The 12442-nt window shown below is 40.9% G+C and overlaps 1 protein-coding gene across 1 annotated transcript in view; it reads left to right on the forward strand.

The window, feature by feature from the left end:
- Positions 1-12442, forward strand: part of MINDY4 (MINDY lysine 48 deubiquitinase 4) — a 153327-nt gene that overhangs the window by 52066 nt on the left and 88819 nt on the right. Inside the window, exons 4-5 of the mRNA XM_079711487.1 lie at positions 747-993; positions 6416-6849. Of these exons, the coding sequence (XP_079567613.1) occupies positions 747-993; positions 6416-6849 (681 nt within the window). The remainder of the gene's footprint in view (positions 1-746; positions 994-6415; positions 6850-12442) is intronic.

Below are 12442 nucleotides of genomic sequence, written 5' to 3' on the forward strand. Positions count from 1 at the left end.
CTTTCCCTGGGTCTCTTGCTCTGTCTCTTTCTCATTCTTGTTCTTCCTCACTCCTTGCTTTTGCTCTCAGTCTCTTACCCTCTTTTGTTCTCTCTCCCTCTCTTAAACACACACACACACACACACACACACACACCCTCTTTCTTTCTTACTCTTCCTCTCTTTCAATGCCAAGCAACCCAAGAAAAGAAGCCGTTGGCATGCCTAACTTTACTAAACCTTAACTGGGAACGCCAGGTTTTCCAAAGGTCTCTATCCACCACCCTCAATGGTGTGCAGTAACTGGGCTCCACCCCTCTCATCACTATACCATTGTCCCCCCTTATCCATGGGGGATACATTCCAAGATCCCCAGTGGATGCCTGGAACCATGGATAGCACCGAACCCTATATATACCATAACGGGAGGGGGGGACTATTGTATTGAAGGGCTACAGTTTTCCTTAATCACTGGGGTCTGGGAGAAACAAGGCTGCTCTTCGTATTGAAGATTCAAGGGATCCTATCATCAGTCATCGACTCTGATTTTGTTTCTTGTTTCAGGTCTCATTTTGTAGGCCAGACTCGCCCTGATACAAAAGTATTTTCTTTTCCTTGCCTTTATTGATAAAGCACAGTCCGGTTAGAAGTCATCACAGATTTGTGAATGGGCTTGCTATGGGTGCATGTGGAATGTGGAATTTATCATCATTGCTAGTGATTCCTTTTGGGGAATCTGTTTTAATGGAAATATCCCTTTTTCGCAGACACGACCATCTTAATGGGGATGTACTTGGTAATTTTGCATCATCCAAAAGGGCCTCCCACAAAAGTAAGGCCTTGCAGACTGTCCCAGGTGAAAGCCCTCCCGTGGCTCCTGCTTGGGAGAAGATGGACAAGCTTCAGTCATCAGAGCCTTCCTTGGACACGAAGAGGATGGGAGAGAAGATCAGACCAAAATCTGGCCTGATTGTCCGAGGCATGATGGCCGGGCCCATCGCCAGCTCCCCACAGGTGGGCTTGGTGCTCTTACTATTATTATGAGCATGGAAAGTGAGGACCGAACAGGGCTTAAGGGGCTGCCTGGCTTTATTTGGGGGTACCCCACGAGACAGCTCAAGAAGGGAGGATCTGCGTGGTAGATGGGAAGAACACTGGCCTCTGTTTCCTCCCTGGCTCTACTGTCAGGTCTCTGGAGCCATGGGTAGGCCTCATCACCTCCCCTGCCTTCGGTTTAACTATCTGGTCAACCAGGTGGTTACCAGGTGGATTCCTTTGCAGGGTGAGAACCCAGCTTCATCTTTGCCATTCAGGCGTGGGGGGACCCATCCCAGTCTAAAGGACATATTTTTTTTTTTTTTTTTTAACACATGGTAGTGAAAAGGGAAAAAGAAATCCCAATCCTTATAGCTTTGTTTTGTTTTAAAAAAATTCTAAAAACTTAACACCGATGTTTTATAGTCTCCCTTAAGGAGGGGCCGTGGTAGGGTCCCATCAGGTGGGAGACTAAACCAAAGGAGAGAATGAATGTCAAAGGGGTTTGTAAAACAGAAGAGAAACAGAAAAACAAAGGAAGGTCAAATGCCAAACTCAAAGTAGAGTATCAGTCAAATCAGGGAGCCTCAGCCAACCAAAAATAGGTCATCTGTGTCCACACTGGTCACCTCCACCCTCATGTGTGGCATGTTTACGTGTGGGTGTGGCTGCAGATGCCAGCACTGCTCTCCCAATTCATCTGGAATCAAGGCAGCAAGCAGTGGACCTTCTCCCTGCCTCAGCCTACGTCCTGTGAGATTTTCGGACAAGATCTTTGTTCCTCTTGGCCATGGTCTAGTTTGTTAGACCAGGTGTCTAAGATCCCTTCGAGATCTGGAATTTCATGGCTCAGTGATGGTCATGCAGTTGGGAAAGGGAAAAGTATTTTAATAGTCTTTTCAGAAAACTAGGGGTATTTTTTAATATTACACCAAACCTAGACAAGTTGAGAATTACGTTTTATTTGACGGACTTTCTGAGGACTTAAGCCTGGAAGACAGCCTCTCAGATAATGCTGAGGGACTGCTCTGAAGAGGTAAGGGAGGAGCCAGGATATACAGGAGTTTTTGCAAGAAACCAGCTAGTAGGAACAATCAAAAGGTCACTGTTAATTAAAGAAAAACAGGGACTTCCCTCGTGGTCCAGTGGTCACGAGTCCAGGCTTCCATTGAAGGGGGTGTGGGTTCGATCCGTGGTTGGGGAACTAAGATCCCACATGCTGTGTGGCGTGGCCAAAAAAAAAAAAGAAAGAAAGGAAAAAAAAGAGAAAAACAGACATCTCAAGTTAATGAAGTTAGCACTTTTCTTTGTACAGGAAGATGCAGAATCGGAGTTCATTTAAACCATTCCTTGAATACGCACCTTATCAATGGAAAAAAATGTTGCCTGCCATTTCAGTAAGCAAAGGATGCGGCAGCCATCAAGCCATCACACTACAGTGGCCTGATGGTGAGCCCTGAGGGAACTCAGGGTAGAAATAGGATGCCGACCATCAGACACTGCAGCCACCACCAACCCCCGCATAGTGCACCCTGAGGAGACTCAGGATGTGAAAGCACAGGATGCTGACCCCAGAGAGCTGAGGTGCGCATCAAAGGAATGATTTCAGTGAGCCCTAACTTTTGCATCTTCCCATATATAGAAAAGTACTAAATTCCTTAACTTGAGATATCTGGTTTTCTTTTTCTTTTTTTTAAAATTTATTTTTTATACAGCAGGTTCTTATTAGTTATCTATTTTATACATATTAGTGTATATATGTCAATCCCAATCTCCCAATACATCCCACCCCCACCCCCCCGCTACTTTCCCCCCTTGGTGTCCATATGTTTGTTCCCTACATCTGTGTCTCTATTTCTGCCCTGCAAACCGGTTCATCCGTACCATTTTTCTAGGTTCCACATATACGCGTTAATATACGATATTTGTTTTTCTCTTTCTGACTTACTTCACTCTGTATGACAGTCTCTAGGTCCATCTCCCTCTCTACAAATGACCCAATTTCATTCCTTTTTATGGCTGAGTAATATTCCACTGTATATATGTACCATATCTTCTTTATCCATTCGTCTGTCGATGGGCATTTAGGTTGCTTCCGTGACCTGGCTATTGTAAATAGTGCTGCAGTGAACATTGGGGTGCATGTGTCTTTTTGAATTATGGTTTTCTCTGGGTATATGCCCAGCAGTAGGATTGCTGGGTCATATGGTAATTCTATTTTTAGTTTTTTAAGGAGCCATACTGTTGCTTAAAACATACTGTTCTCCATAGTGGCTGTATCAATTTACATTCCCACCAACAGTGCAAGAAGGTTGGTTCCCTTTTCTCCACACCCTCTCCAGCATTTGTTGTTTGTAGATTTTCTGATGATGCCCATTCTGACCGGCGTGAAGTGATACCTCATTGTAGTTTTGATTTGCATTTCTCTAATAATTAGTGATGTTGAGCAGCTTTTCATGTGCTTCTTGGCCATCTGTATGTCTTCTTTGGAGAAATGTCTATTTAGGTCTTCTGCCCATTTTTTGATTGGGTTGTTTGTTTTTTTAATATTGAGCTGCTTGAGCTGTTTATATATTTTGGAGATTAATCCTTTGTCCGTTGATTCGTTTGCAAATATTTTCTCCCATTCTGAGGGTTTAGACAAGTTGTTTCTTAATGTGGAATCTGAAACCATCCCAATGAACTTTTTCTACATATCAGTTTCCACTGGTTTGTCTTGAACTTTGAATGACTCTTTTACCACTGCATGGTTTAGTAACATGATGCATTGGATCATGTGGAAATTATCGGTTTACTAAGTTATATGGATCTTCTGAACATTGACACATTTCAATATACAAAAAAAAAAACACATAAAAATTGCATTTGTTGATGTCACTACTCAACTTATCAGAAAGTTTTTGAGAAGCCCTCCAGTTCACAATGGCAAACACAAGTGTCCTCAGATTCTAATTTTTACCTGATGACTTGTATTTTATCACGGCAACAGTGTATCATTTATTTTCCTTGACGTGACAGGCTCAGTTTATTTTCAAGAAAATGCCTGCCAAATACTCAATACTCAGTATTCAAGTACTGAATAACCATAGTTCATCTGTCAGTTGTTCCATGAAAAAAATAGCAAGTTTAGCTCACAACTCAGATGGCTGCATGAGTGCTTCTCCTGGTGACAACCTCATCCTCTGCATCCCGCAGAATGTTTATATATACCTCGCATTTTGTCACACAGACTATTAAAGAGATGTATAACATAGGGTCAAGATTGAACACAATTAATATTTTTTATGCTTCAGCATGGACATTCTTAAGTGAAATTGGCATTTCACTTATTTACTTTTATTGCAAGTGGTGTTAATACCTCGAGTACTGGTAAAGTTTGGTGCTGCTGCCTTGATTCGTGCTAAGGGCCAGCCAACAGTTTTTCCCACCAGTGCTTTATGCCATCAGTACAAATGTGGACACAGTGAAAAAGGCAAATCATGTTGTATTATTATTATGAAAATAATTTTGAGCTCCCTGAAAGGGTTTGGGGTTAGACCTGTAAGGTCGGTGAACTGCGCTTTGGGAACTGGTAGACCAGATGAACACTAGGGTCCTGTCCTATCATGACTTTCTAATCATCAAGTCTGTGCAGTTCAGACCCCTTCATAACTGAGGTGTAAGGAAGATGGCTTGTACCTGCTTTACTGCTGACAGATTGCTGCAAACTTCTCCCCAAAGGAGAAGTGATTGTTCTCGGAGGTGTTCTTTTCCCCTGGGGTATCTGAATCCCGTGAAGAACATAGAGGTAGAATTTCCCCAGGTATTCTGGAAGGTGTTCTGTGGGCCTTTGAGTACCTTGGCCATACTTATTGGTTGCTCAAGAGAAAAGAGCAAGGTTGCTAGGTATGACATCATTAGGTATGGCATATGGATCAGCTCTGCACTTTTGAAGAATGAGTAAGAGGCTGGGTTCCCTGACCTTGGCCGGAAGTTTGGGTCTCTTTGGGAATGTTGACTAATGTTTTCCTTGTTCTGTGGCAAGGGATGCCCTGGGTGGCTTTCGGAGGAGGTTTAGTGCCTAGTAATTTCCACCGGGTGGGAATATGGCAGAATTAGCTGTTCTTTTTCCGGCACAGGCTTTACAATTTGGCTCAGGATTATTTCTGGAAATGCTGGGAGGTCCAGAATTTTAAACCCAGGAAGAGCCCAGCAGGTGTATTTTTGTCCCCTACCCCTCTACCTCAGATTGGTAACAACATGAGTTCTCATTTCATTGGTTAATGATTGATAGTGAGAGAGGACATTTCTGTTGACTCCTCTGAAATTCCTTCATTTCAAAAAGTAAGCATTGCTTACTATGTATAGGTCACTGGGCTGGGAGCTCTGGGGACACCAGAGTTGAAGGAAGAATGGCCTCCATCACCTGGTCTACTGGCAGGAAAGGTTAAGGCCATATGTAAGTGGGGACGGGGGCAAAGATGCATAGTAGTAAGTAATATTTGCTGGCTGCTGTGCAGGGTTTGGCTCTGTGTTGGTGCCTTACATGGGTCTGGGTCTCTCCTTTAGTCCTCACCATGGTCTTGTGGGAGATTGGCACTGCAGGTCCCCAATCCCTCATCCAAAACCTTTGAGCAAATGTGTTTTGGAATTTAGATTTTGTTTTTAAACTTCAGAAAGGAAATACAATGCATAAACCACATACCAAAGAATGCCCGCAGTAGGGTTTGGAGTAGCATCCCATAAACAAAACATTTCTGCAGCAAAACATCTGAGTATTCACACTTAAAAAAGGACCGCAATGGAATTCCCTGGCGGTCCAATGGTTAGGACTCTGTGCTTTCACTGCTGAGGGCCCGGGTTCAATCCCTGGTCTGGGAACTAAGATCCCGCAAGCCACGTGGCCAAAAAACCCAAAAGAAACAACAAAAAAAACCCAAGAATGCAAGCAACCTACCTCATAAGAATGAAAAAGAATTTGCCATGGGATTCCAAAAGAAATGTTCATTTTTTAGGGGCTTTGGGATTTAGGAATTATTGATAGCGGGTTGTGGACAGGTTCTATTGCAGGTGGGGAAGTGAGGGACAAAGAAGTTCAATGACTTGCCACAGAGCACACGGCTGGCAGGGGGTGGCACAGGAATTAGAACACAGGTGTGACCCTGGAGCTCTCTGTAAGGGGATGGGGGAGGCCGAGGCATGCTCCTGGGATTTATGTGGGTGGGGTTCTGTGAAAGCGTTACAGAAGTGGTAGCCCCTGCGTGTCTCCTCAAAGGGTGGGTAGGATTTTAAGAGAAGGAGTTGAGGATGGGAAAGACATTCCTGGGGGAGGGAAGATCATGGGTAAATGCTTGACGTGGGTTATTTTCTCATCTCCCTCCAAGGGGATCCTCACCGCTGCTTTTGTCCTTGCTCTTTTCAGGATTCCCTCCGCAAACGCTCGCTGAGGCAGTTCCTGGCCTTGAGCAGCACGACCCAACCCCACGAGGAGGGGAGCCTACAAGTGCCCGAGCTGTCTGCTCACACCCCAGCCTGTCCCCCGCCTGTCCCACAGGAGGGCCCGGCTTCCAGCACCACCTCCACCCCCAGGAGCACCCTGGACCTGCTCAGCCAGCTGACTTTGGAAAAGTGGAGAGCCTCGCCCAGCAGCCCTCTTCACCTGCCAGGCAAAGGGCTTTCCCAGAGCGGGAGCGGCCGGTGGAGAGACCTTTCAGAGGACAGCCCAGCCGTGGACAACGGCCTAGAGGCCGACAGGACCGCCTTGAATTTCTCCTTGTCCAGTGGGAATGCCCCGACGACCCAGGAGAGGCTGGAAAGAGTGTTCAAACGGCAGGGGAGCCAGCCCCCAGCCCTCAGGTGAGTGTGCTGTGCCCAGATGATGGTTTTCGGAGAACCGTCCAGTCCCGAGTGGCTCCTTGGGCTCTCTGAGCGAGGCTGTGAAGTAGGAGAGGTGATGATAGTCACTCCACCAGGGAGAAAGCAGCCCAGAGTGCACACACCAGGAGGCTTTGCGGGGGGGTGGTTCTTTAGCCCTTATTACTTCTTCTCAAGGGTCAGCCTGATATGGTGCAAGAGATGCATCGAAGCCAGAGGTATGGTGGTGAATCAGTTCCCACAAGGCTCCTCTGGTGCAATTTTTTTTAACCCTATCCTAAGTCCTTTGCTTTTATTCTTTCACAATAGACCTTGGTGATCCCTACACTGATTGTTTTTTGAATGTTAAACCAACCTTACATTTCTGGAATGAACCACCCTTGGCTATGACGCATTATCTTTGTATATATTGTTTGATTTGACTTACTAATATTTTGTGTAGGGTTTTGTATATAAATTCATGAGGGAGATTGGCTGGCAAATTTCCTTTCTTGTAACAACAGCCTTGTCAGATTTTGGTGTCCAGGATATGCTAGAAGTGGTCCCTCTTTTTTTTTATGGTCTTGAAGAGTTAGTGTGAGATTGGTCTTATTTCTTCCTTAAATATTTGGGAGAATTTTCTGGAGAAGGCTTCTGAGCATTGAGTTAAAAGGTTTTAAATTGTGGATTCAATTAAAAAAATTTTTTTAATTAAAATTTTCTATTTCTTCTTGTGTCAGTTTTGGCAAGTTGTATTTTTCAAAGGAATTTAACCACTTAATTTATATTTTAACTTTACTGATATAAAATTGTGTAATTATACACAATTTTTTTTATTGGAATAAAATTGCTTTACAATGTTGTGTTAGTTTCTGCTATACAATGAAGTGAATCAGCTATATGTATACCTATCTCCCCTCGCTCTTGGACCTCCCTTACACTCCCCACCCCATCCCACCCATCCATGTTGTCACAGAGCACCGAGCTCAGCTCCCTGTGCTATATAGCAGGTTCCCACTAGCTATCTATTTTACACATGGTAGTGTATATATGTCAACCCTAATCTCCCAACTTGTCCCACCTTCTCCTTCCCACCCTGTGTCCAAATGTCCATTCTCTATGTCTAGGTCTCTATTCCTGCCCTGCAAATAGGTTCATCTGTACCATTTTTCTAGATGCCACATGTATGTGTTAATATACGATATTTGTTTTTCTCTTTCTGGCTTACTTCAGTCTGTATGACAGACTCTAGGTCCATCCACATCTCTACAAATGACCCAATTTCATTCCTTTTTATGGCTGAGTAATATTCCATTGTTTATATGTACCACATCTTCTTTATCCATTCATCTGTCTTTGGACATTTAGGTTGTTTCCATGTCCTGGCTATTGTAAATAGTGCTGCAATGAACATTGGGGTACATGTGTCCTTGTGAATTATGAATATCCTCTTATTGTCCCTTTAAAGTCTGTAAGATCTGCAGGGATGTCTCTGTTTCCATTCCCGATACTGGTAATTTGTGTTCTATGAATTATATGCTTTCTTCAAAGAGCTAACTTTTGGCTTTGTAAGTTTGTTTTCTAATTAATTGATTCCCACTCTTACTTTTATTCTTTCTTTCATTCTGCTTTCTTTGAGTTTAATTTGCTATTATTTTCTATTTTATTTTATTATTTATTTCTATTTTATCTTCAATTATTGATTCTCAGCCACCTCGTCCTCCTTCTTCTTGTTCTTCTTCTCCTTCCTCTTCCTCTTATTCTTCCTCCTTTTCTTCTTTGGGCATTTCTGATTCTAATTTTTAGGGGGCTTTGTGACTGCTATTTCAGGATTATTTTCAATATTTCTTACATATAATTATTAATATTGAGTACTACCATTAATTGAGAGTTTACTTAGTGCCTGATACTATACGAGGCATTTTCATATATTATTCTATTTCATACTTGAAAAAACCTGCAAGGAGGTATTATTATTCCTCAATTTACAGATGAGGGAATACAGACTCATAGAGGTTATCACTCCCAAGGTTGCCTAGCCAGGAAGTGAGCGGGGATATGAACCTAGGTGTTTCTGAGTCCAAAGCCCATCATGCCTGTAAGCACCATCCTGTTCTAGTTAGGTAATTGCATTTTTGTTTGTGTGTGTTGTGTATGTTTTAAACACTAGTAATTTTCTTGGAGAATTTCTGCAGGGGTGGGTATAAGAAGTATTAGGCATCCTGGTTTGTAATACTGGCTTTTTTTTTTTTTTTTTTTTTTTTGCGGTACGCGGGCCTCTCACTGCTGCGGCCCCTCCCGTTGCGGAGCACAGGCTCCGGACGCGCAGGCCCAGTGGCCACGGCTCACGGCCCAGCCGCTCTGTGGCATGTGGGATCCTCCCAGACCGGGGCATGAACCCACGTCCCCTGCATCGGCAGGCGGACTCTCAACCACTGCACCACCAGGGAAGCCCAATACTGGCTTTTTAAGTCGTTTACTGTGTGCCTAATATGTGCCAGGCACTTAGGCACTGGTAGTGCAAGGCAAGCTAAACAGATATAGTGTATTAACTCCCTTTGTGACCATAGATAAGCTGGGCCTACTTTGCTTACACATTTTGTGACTATGTTATTTGATGCATACACATATAGAATTCTTATAGCTTCCTGTCGGATAGTCTTTTCTATCATTATGAAATCTCTCTTCATCTCTAATAATGCTTATTGCCTTAATGTCTATTTAGGTATAGCTACTTCAGCTTTCCTTTGATTAGTGTTTTCATGGTATATCTTTTTCTCCATCTTTTTACTTTCATCCATTCTGTAGCTTTACATTTAAAGGTGCCAACCAAAAGTCTGTGCGGTTTATCAAGATCCTTCACCCTTTAAAAAAATAATTATTATAATTTATTTAAATTAAAATAAAGCAAAACAAAACAAAACCAGTTTACCCATTTCTCCCACCTTCTACCCACCTCAGCCTTCTTCTTTTTTAATTAATATCTTTTAAGGCTACAAATTTCCCTCTAAGTAATGCTTTGTATCCCAGAAGTTAATAAATTATATAATCATATAATTTAGTTTAAATATTTTCTAATTCCCATTGTGATTCATTCTTTTGACCTGTGGGCTATTTAGACATGTATCGACTAATTCACAGCATTTGGGCTATTTTTCTGGTTATCTGTTTGTTTTTGATTTCTAGCTTATTTCCACTTTAGTCATAATATATTCTGTTTGAAATATATGATTTCAATCCTTTGATATTTGTTGAGATTTCTTTATGATCTAGTATATATTTAAAGCTTATCTCTTATAACCAGCATATATGTGGATTTTAAAAAATCCAGTCTGATAATTTTTTGTTTTAGTCGGAATAATTATTGCATTTATATTTTCCTTTTGCCTGAAGAACTTTCTTTAGTATTTCTTTAGCAGGTATATTACAATAATTTTTTTTTCAGTTTTTGTTTGGTAATGTCTTTGTTTTGCCTTTATTTTTGAAGGATATTTTCAATGGGTATAGAATTCTAGATAGGTGGTTTATTTTCTTTTCAGCACTTTAAGTATTTAATTCCATTATCTTACCTTAGTCTTTCATTATCTCTATTGATAAATAAGTTGACATTTTTTATTACTACTCTTTTGAAGGTAATGTGTCTTTTTTTTAACCTCTGACTGCTTCTTTTTAATTTTTTTTTTTTGCTTCTTCTCATTCTTTAATTTTCAACAGTGTTACTATGATGTACCTAGATGTGGTTTTCTTTGATGTTTCCGTTAGTATATGTAGAGCTTCCTCAGTTTGGGGTTGATACCTTTCATCAGTTTTGAAAATTATTGTCTATTGTCTTTTCAAATATTGCTATTATCCCATCCTTTCTTTTCTCTCCTGGTACTCCAGTTATACATATATTACTACATATTTTCACTGTGTTCTATAGGGTTTAAAAAAATATTCTTTCCTATGTTTTCTATCTTTTTCTCTCTCTGTACTTTAATCTAGATATTTTCTCTTGCTCTATCTTCTGGTTCATGTTTTTTCTCTTTTGCCATGCTATTAAATATATATAATAAATTACTACTTTCAGTTATTTTTCAGTTTTATAATTTCTGTTTCTTTGTAAAAAGTAGATATCAGTCTTTTGTGAGATTCTCCATCTTTTATTTTCTTGAGCACATTATTCATAGTCATTTTAAAGTTGCTGTCTGGTAACTTCCATATCTGGATCACCTATAGGTCTATTGATATTGTCTTTTTTCTTTTGGGTTTTGATAATTTTGTCCTGTTTCTTTGCATTTCTTATAATTTTGATTCAATTCCAGACATTGCATGTGAATAATTGTAGAGGCTCTGGTTAACATTACCTTCCTCCAAAGAGGATTTAATTTTCTTTTGGTAGATATTAATCTTTTGTTAGTTTTAGACTTTGTAAAATATCTTTTCCTTTGTTGGACAGAAATTCTTAATTTTGGCATAATTAACCAATCTCTTGTTTGGCATACGATTTGCATTTTTTCTTTATTAAGTCCTTTCTTTCCTTTAGGTTTCCATAGTATTCTCCTGTATTTTTTTCTATTAATTTTGTAATTTTAGCTTTCACATTTAGATATTTAATCTTTTGTATTTGTTAGGTTGAAAGACTCACTTTTATTTTTCTCCATATAGTAAGACAGTTTACCTAGCACCACCTACTCTACAATTTGTTCTTTACCCCATTGATTTATGGAGCTGCCTTGATTCTTTTCTAAGCTCCTGTATAGATTGTCCAGCCAGTGCAATAACAGTGCTGTATATTCAGAACTTCTTCCCCATTCCTTTTTCTAACTACGATTGCTGCAAAATTGCAGAGACCTTATATAGGCAATCATCAGAAATCGTAATCCATCCTGGTGCCTTTTAGGGTATCCACAGAGACACTCTAGAGAACAGCCTTATCTACTTACTAGTTTTTAAACTAGAAATGGTAGGACTGGCTGTACATTTAACAAATATTTAATATATATATTTTAAAAGAATCATGACCATCTAACAATATTTTAAGGTTGCAGCCATGCACAAAATATACTAGCTCACTCTTGTGTTTCATTGGTCATGACCATAGCTTTTATTACTATGGCTTTGTAGTTATAACCTGGTATCTTGGTAGGGTCAGTTCCCTACTTCTCCTTTCTTTCAGGATTGACATAGCTATATACAGATCTTTTTTCTTTATGTAGACCCTTTTTCCTATTCACCCAACATGTCTAACTTATTTCTACAAGAGGGATAACTGGTTTGTCCCTTTGCTGTAAAGGCCTTGTTCTCAAACCATCTCATGAGTGTCTCTTTCTTGTCAGTCAGGTGTTTTATGCTCATAGTGGTTTTCTTTGACTAACTTCACCTCCACCCACTCACCTCTAGCCTGTTTTATTGTTATCACAGCACCCATCATAACCTGAAATGGGCTCTGGAGTCTGATGACCTGGACTGGCAAACCACCTCTGCCCTTTATAACCACTGTGGCCTTAGACCAGTTCTTTGGCCCTTGAAAGATGGTATGGACTTTGTCTTAGAGGAGGAGGAAGGTAGCAGGTAAATGTGCTGCTACAGACCCCTCCCTCAGGACCAGGCGAAG

Source organism: Hyperoodon ampullatus (genome assembly GCF_949752795.1).
Source record: "Hyperoodon ampullatus genome assembly, chromosome: 9".
Lineage (NCBI taxonomy): Eukaryota > Metazoa > Chordata > Mammalia > Artiodactyla > Ziphiidae > Hyperoodon > Hyperoodon ampullatus.